General features: G+C 39.8%; 1 protein-coding gene across 4 annotated transcripts in view; it reads left to right on the plus strand.

The window, feature by feature from the left end:
- The window catches only part of TIAM2 (TIAM Rac1 associated GEF 2), a 136,291-nt gene that overhangs the window by 70,720 nt on the left and 44,738 nt on the right, over nt 1-20,833 (plus strand). For 3 of the 4 annotated variants that reach the window (XR_013983900.1, XM_080998339.1, XM_080998340.1), the window contains 6 exons: nt 1,000-1,071; nt 5,766-5,933; nt 10,250-10,354; nt 11,328-11,406; nt 15,088-15,180; nt 15,465-15,725. Coding sequence is in view for 3 of the 4 variants with exons in the window: in XM_080998339.1 (XP_080854465.1) it covers nt 1,000-1,071; nt 5,766-5,933; nt 10,250-10,354; nt 11,328-11,406; nt 15,088-15,180; nt 15,465-15,725 (778 nt within the window). In the remaining variant the exon portion in view is untranslated. The remainder of the gene's footprint in view (nt 1-999; nt 1,072-5,765; nt 5,934-10,249; nt 10,355-11,327; nt 11,407-15,087; nt 15,181-15,464; nt 15,726-20,833) is intronic. The other variant, XM_080998341.1, reaches the window with a different exon arrangement.

The raw sequence follows: 20,833 nt of genomic DNA on the forward strand, positions 1-20,833 counted from the left end.
TGTGGCAAGTGAGAAATCTAATAAACAAAGAAAAATAGTAGTACACGATTTGCACTGGTATTTAATTGCTGTATGTAAACTTTGAGTGCATGACGTTGCTGGTGTGTATTTTAAACATGGCTGGATGAAAGATTAAGATATAGGATTGCCTTAAGAACCTTTTCCAGAGTGTTTTAGTTTGATAACTGTAACAAATTTGCAGTGAATTCTCCAACTGTATTTGAAACAACATGCGGGCGCCAACTCTTTGCCTGCCTAACAAATTGTTGCTGGAGAGGAAGGATTTGGCCCAAAGAGTTCTCCAAGTACAGTCCCCCCACCAACAATCACTTGGACTCCTAATATGCTATCTCTGAAACAAATGCACTCACCATTGATCACTGCCATGACAAAAGAAGCGTTCTACATTCTCTTCATTACTGAAGCAACTATTTGGGAGACATAACTGGACTTGGGGACAATGTGCCAAGGAGCATACTTTCTCTTAGTCAAGCTATTTGCATCCCTCTCTTCCAAGCTGGCCGTGAAAGGAGAGCTAGGCTAAGAGTGGCTGCTCAGAAACTGGTTATCAGGATGATCCTGGGAAAGGCTCGAGAGCAATTGGATGTGAAGTCAGCTTCCTGATTGGCAGCTGTTTGTGTTGGCTGCTTGGTTAGCACAATTGCCCCAGGATTCTAGGGCTAGTGTGTACAAAATGCTCTCAGCTGTCAGGACAGATATCTGGCAGAATTATATAGTGCATGCATGTGATTTTTAGCGTGTAGAAAATGGAAGGTCTCAATGTCAGTATAATCTCTTAGTGCAAGGGGCTTCCACCCTGCCCTTTTCCTGGAATGCCTGCACACACTAACACCCAAATTTAAAAATAGTAAACTACTCTTCAGTTGTTCGGCTTTACTGATCTAAGTTCACTAGCTTTTCCTTCCTTTTTTTGTGCATGTGAAACCGTTTTGCAAGGAATGCTTTGTTTATATTAGGATACACATTCTTTTTAATTAGATTTTTGACTCAACTGGAGGGCATGGATTTACTGGAACACAGCTACCTCAGAATTCCAGTAATTCTACCGAGGTAAGGGTTCTAAATCTTTGCTGTTCACTATTTATCACACTTTCTGAATGTGTTTCTTAAATCATGATTTATCTATGTTTCTCTCTCTCTCCTCTCCCCCCAAAAGAACCACTTAATACATTTTGTAGAAAAAAGGATTAGCTAGTCATGTGCATGTGAAACTATTAGCAAGTCATAACTTACATACATTTGGCCACACCTTAATGTTTCATGGATTTATAAGTAGTGAATTCCTATTGAATCCTAATCCTCAAACAAGGAACAGAAGGCATGGCTACCTATATATTCAATATTTGTTTAAAATGGGTGGTTGTAATTTGATACAGATTAGTCTTTAAAAACTGAAGCAATCATTATGTATGTATATATGTATGTATATCCTAAAACCCTTGTGCAGCTGTATGAACTGCAAACCAAAGGAAACTTTTTGACTGATTCTTTCCAGTCCCACCCTCCTTTTGATCTATTAGTATGTCCTCTTTGTGTTTTCCTCTATCCTTTAGTCGGCATGTGCTAGGAATACTCATTTTTCTACTACAAGAAGAAATTGTCATGTAGATTTCCCCTGGGGTAAGCAGGCTTCAGGACCAAACCAGCTGTCATAATTGAAAAGCTTTTAATGAGCGAACACTTCAATAATGCCATAAGCATAGCTGGCTGTGCATCACTTCAATGGTCCAGTCAGCAGGACTCTAGGCCTTTTATTTCAAACTTAAGCTAAACCTGTTTGCTTTCTTTTTTCTTGGGAATAGAAGTGCACCCTCCATCTTAATATCCAGTACCCTGGTTAATTCACGTACTTGTTCATTCTGAAATTTTAAAAGCTTAAATTATTTTCTTAAAAGGCATTTTATCACCAGCACCTACAAAGTGTGCCGGTTGACACGTCACACTTTCAAAAATTATTTTCCCAAACAGTGAAAAGTTATAGGTGGTTGTTGTTTAGCTGTTTAGTCGTGTCCGACACTTCGTGACCCCATGAACCAGAGCACACCAGGCACTCCGGTCTTCCACTGCCTTCCGCAGTTTGGTCAAACTCATGCTGGTAGCTTCGAGAACACTATCCAACCATCTCGTCCTCTGTCATCCCCTTCTCCTTGTGTCCTCCATCTTTCCCAACATTAGGGTCTTTTCCAGGGAGTCTTCTCTTCTCATGAGGTGGCCAAAGTATTGGAGCCTCAGCTTCAGGATCTGTCCTTCCAGTGAGCACTCAGGGCTGATTTCCTTCAGAATGGATAGGTTTGATCTTCTTGCAGTCCACGGGACTCTCAAGAATCTCCACCAGCACCATAATTCAAAAGCATCAATTCTTCGGCGATCAGCCTTCTTTTCTTCTTTACCTTATAAGGTAGAAGACCTCTTTATCTGACCTTCTTGTGCCTTGGGATGCTAGGATGGGTTTGTTAGTATTATTTGTATAGCTCATGGGTAGAGCATCTGTGTTGCATGCAGGAGGTCCCAAGTTCAATATTCGGCATCTCCAGGCAGGGCTGGGGGAGATTCCTACCTGAAACCCTGGAGAGCAGACAATACTAAGGAAGATGGTCTGTTTCAATATAAAGCAGCTTCCTTGTGCTCCTAATGTGGACAAGGCTGCAATTGAAGTGAGATCTTTTTAATGCAACTTTATAATTGGACAAAAGCCTGTCTTCTGAATATCTCTTGATCTTTCCTCTCACTGTCTTTTTTTTTTTTTTTTTTTTTTTTGCATACATCCTGTACTTCAAAAATTTATTGGGCTATTGCTCAGAAGTGTTCAGTAGCTTTCAAGTCAGGTGGAAAAATCTATAATTTTATAATGAGCTTGGATTTTTAAACCAAAACTATTCCTTCTGTGGAACTTGGTTTATGAGCCACTGGTCTTATGTCTGCTAAATGAATAAGATTGGGCATTCCATCTATGTAAACGTTTGAAGGACTTGAATAACTGCAGATTTGTAGGAGTTTCTACAGCTCCTTCATGCCTCATCCAATAACTTTTTTAAAAAAAAGTGATTCATCATAGCTCGCAAAACCACCAAAGTTGGAAACAAGCCTATTCTGTTAGGAATTTTTGAAGAAAAAAAAATCAAACCGTTACAAGAGACTTCCTGATGAGTTCAGTGAAGCACAGCCCCATTAAATGTTCCATGCAGGTTTTCTGAGGTGTTTCATATAAAATTTGAGACAAAACAAAGACAGGAAAATCATGAAGTAACCAACTGCTCTTCAACCAACACCGTGGCAAAGCATAGTACACTCTACAACCCTGGCATAGATTTATGGAAAACTGAATGTGTTGTTGGGCCTCAGCATGGCTGTGGATGAATAAAGTACTGTGGTTATTACTCACTCTGCAGACGTTACTGGGTGGGAAAATACAACCCCTTTAGATTCAAAGATGGAAAATTTGGATGGAGTAAAAAAAATGTAAACCACAATAGAGCGTTTCCATAAAACAATCAAAACTTTTACAAATGTTTTTGTTTACTTATCCCTGGTCCCAGTAAACCTAAAACAGTTTGTAAAGACTCACGCCTATATGAATTTTAGGCGTTGTTTTAGAACAAGTGTCTGTCTGTTATCACATTGCTCTGGGACCTGGATGGTTTTGACAAAGGTAGTTGAGGTTTGAAAACTGGGAAGGTAAAAGAAAATTAAGCCTTAAAAAACACACACCAAAAACTGTTAGTAGTGTGAATCCCCTGCATTACATTTCTGTTTCCAGATAGTATTGAAACGGAGTGCCCTCTGCTGATGAAATTTACACAAATCTGAACATCTGAAAATGATTCTGTTGAATCATTTATACAGTGTATATTTTTTGTGTATCGTTTTCTCACTTTGAAAAGCACATGAAGGGAATAAAGAATCAAACTCATTTGGAGAGCAGAGGTCATTTAATGGGATTACCGTATATTCTTTTCCACTCTTGAGTGCTCAAGATCGTGCGATACAGACATTTGTATTGTGACTATTTATATATGGAATGGCTTTCATCCACCTCATGTATGAAGTGATCTTAAGTGTGGCCCCAGAGTTTCTGGGGCAACCCAGTCGGATAGGTGGGGTTATAAATAATAAAATTATAATTATTAGTTGAAATTAGAGTGACTTAGTTCCTACCCCTCCTCCTTGTGTCAACTCCATTCTCTCCCCCCCCCCCCCCCGTTTTCCTGCTGCATTAGCAGCAGCAGTGCTGTTGGTGTTTCTGCTGCCCCTTGCACCTCATCACTGCTTTGCTTTGAGAAAGGACCAAGAGGGTTGGTCCTTCTTCTAAATGAGGCATTCTGGGTGAGTCGACCAGGAAAGCGCTTCTGCTGCCACTGTGATGAGAAATTCTAAGTAAGGACATAAAGTCCAGTAGAGCTACTGGAAAGTGATTGTAAAAAGAAGTTTTAAACACTATTTCAGTGCAGCAGTGTTGCAGGAGCTGTCCTGGTCACTTCTCACAGAATTCTCACTCTGAGAAAAGAACACCTTGGTCCTTTCTCAGAGTAAGGCAGGGAAGTGATGTGAGTGGTGGTATAGAGCCTAGCATCACTGGGTGGGAGTCTGCTTGATGGTTTTGGCCACAGCAGGATGAGTACTGGGAACCCCAGCTGGCCTGCCAATAATGAGGTAAATGGGTAGAGGTCCTGGGAGGGGTTCCAGTTTACCACCATCTGGGACAATTGCCTCGTGATTGGGCCAGCCCTCCTTAAATAGAACTGTGTATCATGGTTCTGTGAGTTGTGATTCAGTGAACTTCATGGAATATCCATCCTATTCTCCAAATTCTTGTTTGCTTTCCTGTAACCCTCTTGTCAGCTGATTGTCTCTTGTGAGTGCAGCATGTAGGAGGCAGAGGTATGGTGGTGGGAAATTAGAACAAAAGCCACATTGTTATTTCATTCTAGTAATCTTTTTTCACTCAGATTATACAGTGGTACCTTGGTCCTCAAACTTAATCCATTCCGGAAGTCTGTTTCAAAACCAAGGCCTGCTTTCCCATAGAAAGTAATGCAAAACGGATTAATCTGTTCCAGACTTTAAAAAACAACCCCTAAAACAGCAATTTAACATGAATTTTACTATCTAATGAGACCACTGATCCATAAAATGAAAGCAATAATCAATGTACTGTACTATAAAATATTGTAGATGATAAAAATTATTTTTTTTTTCTTACCTGCACTGATGATAGTCATTGTTTGGATGGGGGGCTTTTATCCACTTCTGCAGTCACACAATCAGTCAGTAGCTGAACTGGGTTCCACACAGTCACAAAAACAAATTAACCAAAAAAACCTCAAAAACAAAAATGCAAAATAAATAGCAAAAACAAAAGTGCCAAACTGAATCCATTCCGGAAGTCAGTTTGACTTCCGAAATGTTCAAAAACAAAGGCACAGCTTCTGATTGGTGCAGGCACCCCGGAAACAATAGCCAACAGCCACATCAGTTGTTCGGCTTCTGGAAAACTTTTGAAAACCGGTTCACTCACTTCTGTGTTTTTGGTGTTTGGGAGCCAAGGTGTTTGAGTACCAAACTACCATAGTACTATAGTATACTCTAGTTGGGTTAGCCAAAATGGAGAGTGAGGTGTTCATACCCCAATGTGTGAATGTTAACACAATTATTAGTAGACAATGGACTCTTTGTTTGAAAAACATCAGTAACAATAACAATATTTAAGTGATACTGCTTTATTAAATTGTTATATTTTTCCCCAGCAGAAAGTAGATGAATTTCTAAATGTGTACTGCCCAGCTCCAGAAAGTTGTTCAAAAGAAAATACCTGGGACATCCAGTCACCTGTTCACTTTCCTGACGGCCAAGGAGTAATGCTAACTCTCAAGCCAGAACACAGAATAGATGATGTTTTGACTCTGGCATGCAAGGTACATTATTCTTAATCTTAATTTGTCTGGCTAATCCCACTGCTTAGAACTTTAAAGCCCAGGTGTTGCATCCTTGCAAATATGTGTATATGGTTTTAAAGGATTCTGTGTAAGATGATACAGCACACAATGCAGTTCAGTCTCCAGTAAAGCTAAGCACCAGATTTTAACCTACTACATTTTTCTGTCTCTAAAATTATGAATTGGCTTTGCCCCCAGTATAGCTGAAAGATATGTAACAGTGAAGCGCAGTATGAAAAAGTTGAATCCTAGGATCTCAGAATGTACTATAAAAACAAATCGATTTAGAAAGCCAACCAAATTGTATTTTTTCTCCAAAACCACTGAAACAGCATTTTAGATCATAAGAAAAATTTCATTATATAGGAAGCAATAACATCAATGGAGCTGTTCTTAGTAAAATATGGGTAATGCACTTATAAATACTAATGACTTGAATGCCCACATACCCATGTGCACAGAATCACAGTTAGTGGCAAAAAGTAACCACATATATATATATATATATATATATATATATGACACAAAATCCAGTCATTGAATGCCTGAAAAACCCAAATTAAGCCAATTAAATTTATTTGTTTTTAATAATACTGGAGTGTGTTCAGCTTTTTATTGTGCCTCTTCTGGATAAGCAAAGCAAAGTGGCAAGTGTGGGTGATGGCGGAGAGTTTGGACTAGGGGTTGCCTTCTGAATCACCCTTGATGGTTATTGATAGACTTCACCAGTAAAATTAGTCTGGGCCTCTCAGTTTAAGGTTAACCTTAAAGTGGCTTCACTTTAGGTGCCATAAATAGGACATGTCAGTCTCGCAAGCACACCCTTAACTGCCCATGGTCATATAGCAGAAGGGAAGAGGGGAGAATCAGGCTTTTCCTGGCATTACTACTAGATGTTAATATGCTTGGCTTTGATTATACCAAGTCACTACAAATATATATATATTTAAATTGCTCTTATTACCCACTTTAGCTTCTAGTTTTATCTTTGTGTTTCCTTCACTATGAACTAATAAGTAAGGGAAAAGGCGATGTATCTCAGGGAATGCCACTAGGTGGCGGGAGAGACCTGAAGCCTGGGGGAAAGGGGAAATTGAGAAAATACTGCTATTTGAACAAGGAAAACCTTGAAGAAGAACTATAATAAACATCTATTTAACCTCTCATAAAAACAAACTACTTTGTGGTAAAATATCCGTGTATAGATAATGGGTTGTTGTTGTTGTTTTTGGTAGCTTCTCTTTTTGTATATATCACTTCATTGATCTGAAGTTATTTTGATTTCTTTTTCAATTAAAACTTTGTTTCTGTTTTATCTTTCTTTCTGTTCTGAATACTTTTAATGTTTTTCATAAGCAGTCTCTTAATGCTGACTCCTTTCTGCTACATCTTTCCTGGTTCTTTTTTCTTACATTTCCATACTTCTCTGGTGAGTGCTGGGAATCTTCATACTTTAGTGCAAAGTGGTGTTTGAATGTTTGTGTATGTTTTGCATTTGTGTCTGGCACAAGGGCAGTAGATAAGGACAAAAAGGGGGGCATAGGTTGCTTGTCTCCCACTGTATTTAAGTAATCTGACTGTGTCTGTGTAGTAGGTACAGTTAAGGATCTTCCCCATTACCTGCTGACATCATTTTTATACTTGGATAAGAATGACGATTTCTAGATTCCTATTTAGATCCAACAAAAGATTATTACATATCAGGTTAATATGTTTCTAAATGAACATACAAATACCAGAGCAAGGTAAGATAATCAGTAGAAAATATAATAATACAGAAGCAATAAAAAGAGCCACATACCCAACTGCTTTACAGTACTTTTCTTAAAAAAACTACTGCTTTATAATATAATCTATCCTTTTACAAATATGTATACGTAGTCACAGAAACAATATTTGAACTCATCATAGACCAGGTTCAAGGGAAATAATCATGATCCAGGGAACTGAGCCACAATAGCATAAAAAGAGCCTTGCTAGATTCGGCTAATGTCCCAAATAGTCCAGCATCCTGTTGTCACAGTGGCCAGTCAGATGCCTGTGAGTAGCCTCTGGCCGCCTTATGCCTGTTTGCTGCCTCCTTCTCCTTTCTGTTCTCCCTTCACCTCACAATTTGGTGAACGCTCAAACATCTGAATCAGGAAACAGTGGTTTAAAGGCCTCTTTGAAAAGTAGAATATATAAGCCAAGTACTGATCCTGAACTGCAGGGAGTGCTTAAACTACAGATGAAGATTAGGATACTTTGCCAAAGTCAGCCATACAATGGAAAGGGGAAGAAGAGAGGGTGTGAGCAAATGGATCCATCTCAATATGATAAACTGTAGCAGTCAAGTTCCCAAGGTGTGAACTGGGACCTGGTCAACTTCAGCAGCTTAATTGCATCAGAACATTTGCAATGTACCATGTACATTTGGCAGTTCTCTTGAGGTATAAGGTGCTGAAGAAGACAAACTCATGTGAAAGCAGCAATAACACAAACATGTCTTTTAAAGAATGGATGATACCATGAAGCAGTTGATTTTATATACAAATTTGGATATGTTGCTATTTTTCTTACATTCCGCTGCATGTCTTCATATACTTTATGGATTATTATAGTGGTGGATGATTGATACAGTTTAGTGTATTAGGCTACTGTTCATTTACTTGTTTGCCTAAACAAATAAACAAACCAGGAAGAGTGCTTTATTTGTAGCATCAAAGATTCACTGAGATTTTGTAAATAAAAACTTGGTCATTTAAAGCAGTAATAGTGCTGGTTATCAACATCTCCTGAAATGTTTTATTTGGATAACAACCACTTACTGGTAATTTTTTCTTTGAAAAAACTTCTGCTGGTTACTTAAAGTTGAAACTAAATTGATACAAATTGTGCAGGATTGCAACCATTTACAAGTACAGTGGTACCTTGGTCTACAAACTTAATCCATTCCGGAAGTCCGTTCTTAAACCAAAGTGTTCTTAAATCAAGGCATGCTTTCCCATAGCAACGGGGGACTCAGTTTACAAATGGAACACACTCAACAGGAAGCGAAACATGTTCTTATTCCAAGGCAAAGTTCACAAACCAAAACACCTACTTCCGGGTTTGCAGCGTTCTTAATCCAAGTTGTTCTAAGCTGTTCTTAAACCAAGGTACTACTGTATTTGTTCATCCAGGTTTTATGGAATAGATCCTTTATTATTTGTGCTGGCATTCTTTTTTTTTTATTAATGTGACAAATCCAAGAAACACACATTTAAATCAGATAAATCAAAATGTGACAGGCTTTGTAAAAATCACATTCTGCCCAAAATCTTGCTGAATTACCTTGTTCAACTGAATAATGTGTAGCTAGAAGATGCAATCCCATGAGCTGAGTTCCACTCAACAGAAAGATCCCATGAGCTAAGTTGTGTTTGCAGAAAGGGCTTTTTTGGCACTCTTTAATAGAAGAGGTGGGGGAAGGCAGTATTTGCCAGTCCTTTCTGAAGCCTGCACCCTCCCATCTGCTCTGCTGGGTTGAGGGGACCCTTCCTGGGAGGTGGCATGGAGGGTTGCAGCCTCCATTGGATCAAATCCTTGTTTGCATGGAAGGACTCCTTTTGAGCATGGAAGGGCCTGATAGGTACCAACCCTCTCTCTTAATGGGTGCACAGACTGTTTTGTTTGTGCTGTTAATTTGTTGATGCTTGAAATGAGATCAGTGCAACCTCAGCTTTATCCCGAGAGCTTAAGGAACAGTACCTCAAGGGTTTCACTCTGTAAGGACAATCTCTTGAGGGAAGTTCTCCCTCTTGCGTTATTTAGCTTCCTGGAGGTAATACATGTTGTGGAAAAAATAGGTGGTGTTTCACGATCTCAGAGGAAATTGGCAGTAAAGAGTTCAATAAAAGCCAGCTGATGCAGAACATCCTTCTCTTAACAGCCTGTGTGCACATATGCATTTTATACATCAGATGTGTATGTTTCACTGAGCAGAACTAAGCCATCTGGAAGACCTGTAGAAACTTAACAGATGTCAGTTTAAACTGAGGAAGAGAACAAGGTTCAAAGTTTATTTACCCACCTTACCAGACAGTTAATTTTATGTGCAGAAATAAACATTACAAACCTTTTGATTTTTAAAAGCAAACCAAACTTCTGCTATGAAATCTGTACAACTTAAGTTTATTTATGGTGGTTATTTAGGAAGTGGCTTATTGAAGATTGCTGTTGCATCATTTGGTGACTGTATCTGTGTGCATCTGCTGTGACAACTAGACTTTTCCAAATGATTTCTGAATTCTAGATATATTCTTTTCATCCATTAGATTAAGCAGCTGGAACCAAGACACTATGGCTTACAACTTAAAAGGCTCACTGAAGACAATATTGAGCACTATGTTCCTGAAGTGTACGAATACATACAAGATCAGGCAAGTGACACAATGAAAGATGTGCAATTCATTATTAAGACCCTTTACTTGTTGGACTGCACCCTTGTATTATTGATTTGATTTGATTGATTGATTGATTGATTGATTGATTAAATTAATATACCATCCTTCATCCAAAGGTCACAAGGTGGTTCACAACATACAAATGATAAAGGTAGACAAATATTGCAAGATGGAGCAGAGTTGGACTCATTCAACACTTGCTCTTCATCAGTCACATTGTTGCAGAGGGTTGGACTAGATGACTCTTGTTGTCCCTTCAAGCTCTACATTTCTTTGATTCTTTTAAATAGGTTACAAAGCACTCTATGTGCTGGAGGAGGAACATTTGTGTTTATTCATATGGGCCTACTTAATAAATATGGGTAGAAGGTTGCAGTTTCTTCCTTGGTTCACTCTGAAAGAAACATTTGAGGCACGCCAGCCTTAATGCATGAATACCAAGTGAATTGGGGGGACATAAATTTGAAATGCCTAGTTCTAGCTTAGGGCTGAATTATACTTGATGCTAAATATGTAATTAAAAATAATGGGGGGGGGGAATATAGTTGCAGGGGGAACTTCTTCACGCTGACTGTCCCAGTCCCTTTTTGATATGTGAACAGGAAAGACACATGATCAAAGTCAGCATGTCTAGTTTGATCTAAATGATAAATAGTTGAATAGTTGGCACAAGTTAACTTTCACAACTCTTTCCATCCCCCACCTCTAAGGTGGTATACAATGAGCACAAACGAGTATGGCACCTGAGGCACAAAACGTAAATGGGGTCCTGCATGGTTAAAATATAGTAAATCAAATAACTGGCATCTCTCTACCTAGAAACTGTGACCCAGACCAGCTGAAACAAAATTAGTCCAATGGTGATTAGGTTGGGAGTTCCTTCTAAGTACATCTTTGGGATGTATTTCTCTACAGTTAAAAAGTTAAGATTATAATTTCTCTCCTACAGATATATGATGAAATAGAAATCTTTCCTTTATGTATCTATCATGTGCATCTGACCAAGAATGAGGGTATAACTGATTTTGGTGAGTACAGTTTCCAAAATATAAATTTAAGAGGTGCCGGTACATCATAAACTATACTACTAAGTATAGTAACCTTGTCTTAGAAGTTAAACTGAAGAGATTCTATAACAGAAATTTATACCTGCCAATGCATGTACTTACATTCTTTGGAGAAAGGGTGTGTGTGGATGAGTCATGCCAGAGGCCTGTAGTCTTTAACTGCTTCAAGAAGCCCATCACAGCTGGTGTCCTAACCTTGAACAGAAATTAGACGTGGGAGAACATATTCCCAAATTACACCAACACCATTTACCCCTTTTTCCAAGTTAAAATTGACTTCTTTTTTTGATCCTCTGGTGGTGTCGGAAAAATAGGCAGATCTTCGTGATGAGTGGGTTCATACTAACGGCCTTCTGTGTGGAAACAGCTGCCATGTGATAAGATTTGAAGTTGCTTCCAACATGGTATTCCTAATGTGTGTACTGTCTTAGTTGCTAGTCTTTTGTTTAGTTGACCTTGATTGTACAAGAAGGAAATTGTGGCTCCAGGGTGTCTGCAGCCATTCTCTAGCTGCAGAACTTCTGTTTTAGGAGGACAACTGCAAAAATGAAACAAAATGTGAGACCTTTGAGTGCCAGTATATGTGGGGGGGGGGGGGCAGGAGAACTAAGATGAGCTGTGGTAGGAGTCATTTGGTAGGGAGTATGGGACTTCTGAAGACACCAGCCCTTCTTGCTACACAGTATTAAAAAAATTAAAAATTCTGCATTTTATTATTCTATCCAATAAACACAATTTTGCTTTCATGTCTCATGTTATGCAAAATATTAATAAGATGTAGCATCAGTGTGGTGTAGTGATTAGAGTGTTGGCCACAGGACCTGAGATGCTAGGTATCCATTCCCCACTCAGCCATGAAGCTCTCTGGGTGACCTTGGAGTCAGTCATAGTCTCTTAGCCTAACCCAGGCATAGGCAAACCTGGCCCGCCAAATGTTTTGGGACTACAATTCCCATCATTCCTGACCACTGGTCCTGTTAGCTAGGGATGATGGGAGTTGTAGTCCCAAAACAGCTGGAGGGCCGACTTTGCCTATGCCTATGCCTATGCCTATGCCTATGCCTATGCCTATGCCTGGCCTAACCTAACTCACTGGATTGTTGAGAGGATTAAATGGAAAGGGGGGAATGAACCATGCTTTCCACCTTGAGCTCCTTGAACGAAAGGTAGGCTACAAATGTAAAGGAATGAATAAACAAACAAACACATATTTATTCATTTAATACAATTTATATGCCACTTAACATTTTAAAAAAACCTGGACTTCCGGGGAGGCGCCTCCCGCAATGGCTGGATTCCTCTGATCGGGAGGAATCCGCTCTGTGGAAATTAGGGTCTGGCCGCCACGGCGAAAGCGGAGACCCATAAAAAACCACAGGCGGGAGAGGCTTGTGGACGTGGGATTCGGCTGGCACCTTTTGCGCCTCCCCTACTCGCGGGGAAACCCGGTTTCGGGGATCTGGAGCAAGGTGGGGTGAGTGGCGCGGTGCTTTGAATCGACTGCTTTTTTCACGGAGTGAAGCTGCATTGCTGTTGCGGGAGAGCGCTGACTTTTTCCTGTGGACAATTTGATCTCAAAACAACAACCCATGAGTAGAACGGAAAATTGGATTTTTAAATGTCTTAATTTGGCACCGAAACGGGGAGGTTTCAAACAGGAAGTCCGCCTCCCCTTCTTGTAAATAGATTGAAGCAAAGAGGCTGCAAGCTAAAGCCTTGGAAAGTCTCTCATAAAGGATTAAACTTCCATCGGTTAAATCACTAAACCCCCCTTGGAAGCAGGAGAAGAGGGGGGAGACTTAAGATCGTGTAAGCCTGCAGGACAGAGTGAAGAAAGTCAAATTACCACTGCTCTGAACCTGGAAATGGGCTGCTAGTAAGCATTGAAGTTTGGGATATGCTCATTGACTGTGAATGGATTGTCTGCTGACAGTAAGTTAAAGAAGGGAAATATCTTGTTTCTACTGTCTCTTTCTGCGCTTAAAAAGGAGTAAAAGTAACTGAAAATTGAGACTAACTCTATTGTTTGAACTGTGCTTAAAAGGATTGATACAAATAGATACTGTTTCCCTCTAGAGGAAGCCTTTGAAATTGTTACAGGAGCTGAGCTGGGGGAATTTTCCATCAGCAAGATAAAACTGTGAGAAATTGGATTTGACCTTGACTCGCTAAGAATGTTGACAGAAGAAGCCTTAGTGCTTGCATTTTGCAAGATTAACGACTCTCTGGAACAGCTTTCCAAGAAGACAGATGCGAGGACTATAAAAATTGATAATTTGGAACAAAAAGTGACTAATTTGGCACAAAAAGTCAATATCAATACAGAACTTACTCAGGAATCGATACAGGAATCTATTTTGACATGGCAAATTGAGGAGAAGGCGGGGGAGAAAGTTCTCGCTGTGGAATCTAAAATGGCACAAGTGCTTCCAGGCCTAATTAAAGTGGCACAAGTGGCGGAGCAGAGAGAGCCAGCCTTACAGTTGCAATTGGATGATTATAAGTTGATGTTTTCCAAGACTGAATTTAGAGAAAGTCAGACTTTTAGGATTGGAACCCCGCTTGGACTGGAGATTGATCTCTGGGACCTGGATTTGGGTCAGAAGGAGACCGGAGTTGTGGGGACTGCCAGACTTGGAGGAACTTTGGAACACGATTGGAAATATCTTTTGAATTTCAGTTTTAATTATGGAGATTTGGTTGACTTGTTGAGAAGGAACAAAAACATTGCTAGATGGGAATTCCCCGGAGATCTACTTTTCAGCATCAAAGGAAGGAAAATAAGAACAAGATTAGGAGAAGACAAAGTAAAGTGCATGTATAAATATGAAGAAGACCTGCAGAAGGGACTTGGAAAAGAGTTAAGAGCCTCGGACAGAAGATCACCTGGTTGATGGGCTATTTGGAATTGACGGAAAAGACTGGCAGAACCCGAGACCAGGGAGAAGAGACGGTGGAAGAATATTGGAAAAAGTTTAAAACCCATACATGGAAATAATGTAAAATTAATGAGTGTTAGAAAATGGTGGAAGGGAATTATATGGCTTTAGTAGAAATATCTTAAGTAATTAAGTATAAATAAGTATTATAATATTAATGGAAAATAAGGTTAAAATATGTTAAGATAATTACATGACAGAAAATAGAGAAAGATGGAAAGGATTTGCTGAAACAAGAAATAGAATGGAAAACAAAAAGGGAGGTGAGAGGAGGTCGATCAAACAAGGGAATGAAAGAGAGGATACTGAGATGGTATGATGTGTGTTTTTATTGAATTGTTTTTGTATTTGTTTTGTTAACGTGTTAATGTTAATGTTGCATTTTGTATTGTTTATATATTGTATTGTATTGTTTTCTCTTTTGTTTTTTTCCTCTTTTTTTCCTGTTCTCTTCTCTTTTTTCCCCCTTCTTTTCTCTCTTTTCTTTTTGTAAGGTATAAAAAGCAATAAATATTATTTAAAAAAAACATTTAAAAAAACCTCTTAAGTAGGACAGAATCAAAATACAGCAATTACACCTTTGTTGTAATATAAAAGAGGATTATTTTCAATTATGAGAGTATTTCAACTCACTATCTGATAATCTGATTTTTAGAATTGTTTTAAGACTAATTTAAAACAGCACTACTTTTTTTAACTCCAGGATTTGCGGTCACTGCACAAGTGGATGAACGCCAGCATCTCACCCATATCTTCATAAGTGATGTTCTCCCTGATGGGATGGCTTACAGAGAAGGTTTGTGCAGCCTTGTTACATATGTGTGTAGGCTGTTACATATGTGTGTACCTAATGAGGTATATATGGGAGTGAGTGCCCTTTTGCACAAAAAAGGAAATATCAACCTTGAGAAAATAATGGTTAGACATGTTCATTTCATCAAAGTGTGTATCATGGCCTAATATATAATATTATGAAGACTGGTTTGAACAATTAAGGTGCAATACGGTTAGCTGAATATTTCTGACTGCTCCAGTATGCTTACTCAATCTTCTTTTACTTTCTCTTCCTCATGCTCCCAGGGTTACGTGTGGGCAATGAAATCTTGACTATAAATGGAGAATCGGTGTGTGATCTTGACCTCAGACAGATGGAGTTATTGTTCTCTGAGAAAAGTGTGAAGCTGACTTTGACTACAAATCTTGGCCGCAATAAAAGTGCATTATGCACTTCGTGGTCAGATGGTGACATTTCCAGGGAAGCAAGAAACTCTCTACCCCCTCCTAACCAGTCACAACTCCTGGAGGAATTTCTGGATAACTTCAAAAAGAATACAGCAAATGGTGAGATAGTGCTCGTGATGGATGCTTCCTTCCTTCCTTTCTTTTTCATTTTGTCATAGCTGATTGCTTCTAGATAATATCAGGATGGTGTCTTCTTTTTAAAGTGCTCTATGTGCCAAAAGGCCAAATGCAATTATTTTAATGTCATCTAAATGACGTTAGCCTTTAAAAAAGAAGAAAAAGAAAAAGACAGAAAGAAACAAGGCATCGAAAAAGGAATGAGTAGTTTATATGATCAGCTGATCTGAGAGGACATGTTTTTCAGAGTCTAATCTGATGCTATTAGAACAGACTTGGGTGCTTCCCATGTCTGGGAGATAGGCAAGTTACATGTTCTAGATGGGGTTGCACCATCTAGGAACTAGTGCGTAGCTTGGGGGTACCCCTGGATGCATCTTTCTTTCTGGAGGCCCAAGAGTCCTCTGTGGTAAGGAGTGATGTCAGTCTGGCTGGGGTTCATAGCAGCAATTTTTCTGCCGGGGGAAGAAGCTGCCCTGGAAGCCTTGGGGGGAAGGCAGACTTTACATTTCAAGAATAAGAGAAAAGTACTCTGGTCCATGGGATCACAAAGAATCGGATATGACTAAACGACTAAACAACAACAACAACAGGGCTTCTTCTTAAATATCTAAACGTAGCTGGGATATTTTTTAACGTGTCTTTAAAACACATTTGGAGGGCTAGTCTGGAGGGCTAGAAAGCCACTTAAAAGAAGCAGCAAAAGAAGCAGAAGCAGTAAAGGGGAAATGGTGGTAGCTGCTTGTTTCCGTACAGTTTTTAGGAGACATGTTAACAAATTATTGCAAATAAGCTGTGTTCAGCATAAGGGACTCTGATTTGGTGAGATCAGCAGAATTACTTTCCTGGACACTAAATCAATATGGAAGGGTTGTAGCTCAGGAAGGGTTGTATCTCAGTGACAGGTCATCTGTTTTGGATGCAGAAGGTCTTGGGTTCAGTTCCTGGTATCTCCAGATAGGGTTGGGAGAGACCGCTGCCCCAAACCCCGAAGAGCTGTTGAAGGTCAGTGTGCTGAGCTATATGGGCCAGTTGTCTGGCTCTGCATAAGGCAGCTTCCTGTGTTCCACTTCCCATAAACTATGGGAGCATGTTCAGTATTCAAGGATGCAGATGACCATGCCCAACATTTTCTTTTTATAAAAAGCCACCTCAGGGGACTAGGAAATTGACCATAGAAATGGTATCTAAGAGGCTGCTTAATCATTTCATATCCTGCCATATTTTAATTTTTACCTCAAAATGTCTCCCCAAGTTGCTTTTCCATTCATTGAGGAAATGATCCATATACATACTTTTTTTCTCCATGGGTAAAAAGGCATATTGAGATGATTTTTGAGCAGTAAAAATAGGCCACTGTTCCTTTGATCAAACTCACTGAATCCATGGCTGCTTTTTATTTTCTTCTGTAGAAAAAAAAAGTGAGCTAACTTGTATTCGGTATGCAGTGTCTACACTGAGCAGAGATGTGTTTTATTTTCTGCATCAGCAACTTGCCTACAGTAGAGGTTGCTATTAAACTTTGGCTGAAAGTGTAACTGAAGTGTGTTGTTCTTGGGTAAGTGATTAAGGTGGTTGATTCAATGTATCAAGGGCTTTTGATCTGATTTTTTCATACCTCTAAAAATTGAAAGGTCACTAAGGAGAATTTTCTAGGGTTGATTTAATTATAAAATAGCAGCTTTATTAGGTCATACTTAAAGTAAAAAATGATGGCAAGAATTGTGGCACAGTAAGAAACATCTTCCTCATGGGTCGTAGTCCAATTTTAAATACTATTAAATTGACTGTTGGCATATAAAAGCTCATGTCATAAAACAAAAATTATGGTGCTAATTAATTACTCTTCGTTTTATTAGGGCTATCACTCAGATTGTTAGCTTGATATCATAAGCCAGCATTACCTAGTGCATTCGCCATAGTAAGTGTATGTGCCCATTTACTGGATTCATTGTTCCTTAGGGACACGTTTGCAACTTGTGTTAATCTCCATATATTATAATAGGAAATTGTTAGAAATGTATGTTGCTCCCAGACACCAAAGGATAAAAGGTATTTTGGCTTGGACTGTCTGATTCAGACAGCAACCAAGGCAGACGTGTTTACAATGAGTTGGGGGCAGGGATAATTATTCTAAATTAATCTCTGTGAGAGAGTCTGTCACATTTATCAGATTATAGTGTGTCGGCATTTAGTTTATGCATTTTCAAATGGCTTGTTATAGAAACCAGTACAGGCAGCACAGCTTTGACTGAATGCATCCGTTTAATGAGTTTACCCTTTTCTGCCCATGTTCTCTCACATTTTATACCCTGACTTCATTTGCAGTGGCCTACCATCTTAGCTGGGACGTGGGTGGCACTGTGGTTGAAACCAGTGTTTTTCAACCACCGTTCCGCGGCACACTAGTGTGCCGCGAGATGTTGCCTGGTGTGCCGTGGGAAAAATTGAAAAATTCGAAAGATTAGAAAAAAATAATTCAAATTTTCGCCCACTAGGCGGGTGCCGGACTGTGTCCTGGGTATGGGGGGGTGGGGGTTTTGACCCCACCCTCGGCCAGCAGGGGCGCCGATTGGTGCTCCTCAGGGGACACTCTCCACTTTTCTCATGTCCGGGCTGTGATTGGTCCAGACTCCAGCCTGGACCTATCACAGTAGGACATCATCTTCCGACTTCCTTCCCGCCCGAGCACAGTGTGCGCAGCAGCGGAGAGAAGAAGACGTCACGACTCGAGTCACCAGGAGGACTGGAGAAGTTGTCATTTTATTTCTCTTCAGTCTCCACTGAATGCCTTGACTGGGTGAGGGACCCTTATAGCTCAGCATCAGTTGGTGGGAAGGACATGACTTTACAGGAGCAGGAGGAACTAACTGAACTGAGACAAAATCGTGGTTTCAAGCTAAGATTTGCTGATCTACCTTTGGACAGTTTTTGGTTGGATACTGCCAAGGAGTTCCCCCTTCTGGCAAACAAAGCTATTTTGACATTGCTCCCATTTTCCACTACATATCTGTGTGAGATGAGCTTTTCAAGCATGATTGCTATAAAAACTAAATACAGAGAGAGACTGAGAGCTGTTGACGAAGAGCTACGTGTGTGTCTTTCTTCGATTCCAGCCAGAATATCAGCTTTGTGTTCAGCCAAACAGGCCCAGGTTGCGCACTGAATAAAGTATTTTATAATTTTTCAGATTTCTGTTTACTTACTATTTCATAATAAAGTAATTATAAAATACTTTCTTTGTGTTTATTTGATTCCTATTCAAGAGAATTACTTTATATATAGTCAATATAGGCACAGAGTTAATTTTTTAAACATTTTCTAATGGTGGTGTGCCTCGTGATTTTTTTCATGAAACAAGTGTGCCTTTGCCCAAAAAAGGTTGAAAAACACTGGTCTAAACCACAGAGCCTAGGGCTTGCCGGTCGGAAGGTTGGCAGTTCGAATCCCCACAATGGGGTGAGCTCCCATTGTTCGGTCCCAGCTCCTGCCCACCTAGCAGTTCGAAAGCATGTCAAGTGCAAGCCCTTCTCCTGATAATTCATTTGTTGTTGTTTTTAATTAGAGCAATATCCGAGATCCGTTGAAATTAACCAACCCACCTTAGTCATGTTCATTGCTCTCAGTGTGTCTGCTCTGAGTAAAGCTAAGTAACACTGTGCAATGTAAATTTCATCTAAATGTGTTCTGCAATAAGGGGATATCAGTTCTTTACACAGTGCAGGACTCTAAAGCTCTCTTCATGACACTTGTTTCCTGTTCTGCTTTTAGGAAGGAGTTCACTAGATTAACTGGAAATGTTAACAAGAGCAGTTTTTAACAAAATGAATGGTCAAAACCTTATATGTGTGGGGAACCTGGACTAGTCATTTCTATCGGTAGTAGTAGAGGATTTTATCAAGGCACCAGGTGTGCTAAGATGGTCATCTGTATCTAGTTAGGGTTTTCTTTTTTGTTTCGGAATCTTGTGGTGATCTGTAATGAGAGAACTAAGACAACAGGGACTGGGTGGGAGTGGAGAGAGAGAAAATGAGGTGGCTCTTTGGATAAGCTGAAAGCTAGCATTCTAATGGTTGCAAACTACGTCTGAAGCTTAAGCATTTTAGATTCACAGTTACCCATGTCTTTGCTACCATCTGTCAGGTTGTGAATTTCATTTTCTTTATGAATCATTCTTTGCTTACATAAGAAGACTATTAAAGTAAACCCTCACATGGCCACTTGACAATAAAAGGTATGGAGGGGTTTTTTTGAACTTTAATTTTCCATAGCTTTGAGTAAAAGTCTAACTTTTACTACAAACTTAAGCATTTTGTCTTGATGTCATATATATACAGTGGTACTTTGGGTTAAGAACTTAATTTGTTCTGGAGGTCTGTTCTTAACCTGAAACTGTTCTTAACCTGAAGCACCACTTTAGCTAATGGGGCCTCCTGCTGCCGCTGCGCCGCCGCTGCACGATTTCTGTTCTCAACCTGAAGCAAAGTTCTTAACCCCAGGTAATATTTCTGGGTTAGCGGAGTCTGTAACCTGAAGCGTATGTAACCTGAAGTGTATGTAACCTGAGGTACCACTCTCTCTCTCTCTCTGTGTGTGTGTATATATATATATATATATATATATATGGCGGGGGGAGAGGCTGACTGGGATTGCAAATCAAATCTTACTCATCTATTCCTAATTATGCACAAAGATGTACTGAGCATTCACTACAATTCTCATCCCTGAAGTCATGACACTCATGGAGGAATCATGGAGGGGATGGTCAGATCCTGAGGAGGAATGGGAACAGTTTGGGCAACTGAAGGACCCTGGGGAGGGCTCTAGCAGGATGGGGGAGGTGGATCAGGATGCCAATAAGTTCCTGAGCCAGGATGGGTCGTGGGGGTGGGGGTGGAGATCTGGATTTAGAGGAGAAGACTGAGCAGGTTGTTAGAGGAGTGTCCCCCCTCTGGCATGTCCTCCTGTCTGTGTAGAGCCTGCTATTCTGGGGAAGTGACTGAGAGTAAGCTTGATGCTCAGCCAGCTCTGGCTCCACCCCAGTCAACACAGAGATGCCAGTACCAGTGTGAACAAACTTCACAGAGACA

Source organism: Podarcis pityusensis (assembly GCF_964106645.2).
Source record: "Podarcis pityusensis genome assembly, chromosome: 3".
Taxonomy (NCBI): Eukaryota; Metazoa; Chordata; class Lepidosauria; order Squamata; family Lacertidae; genus Podarcis; species Podarcis pityusensis.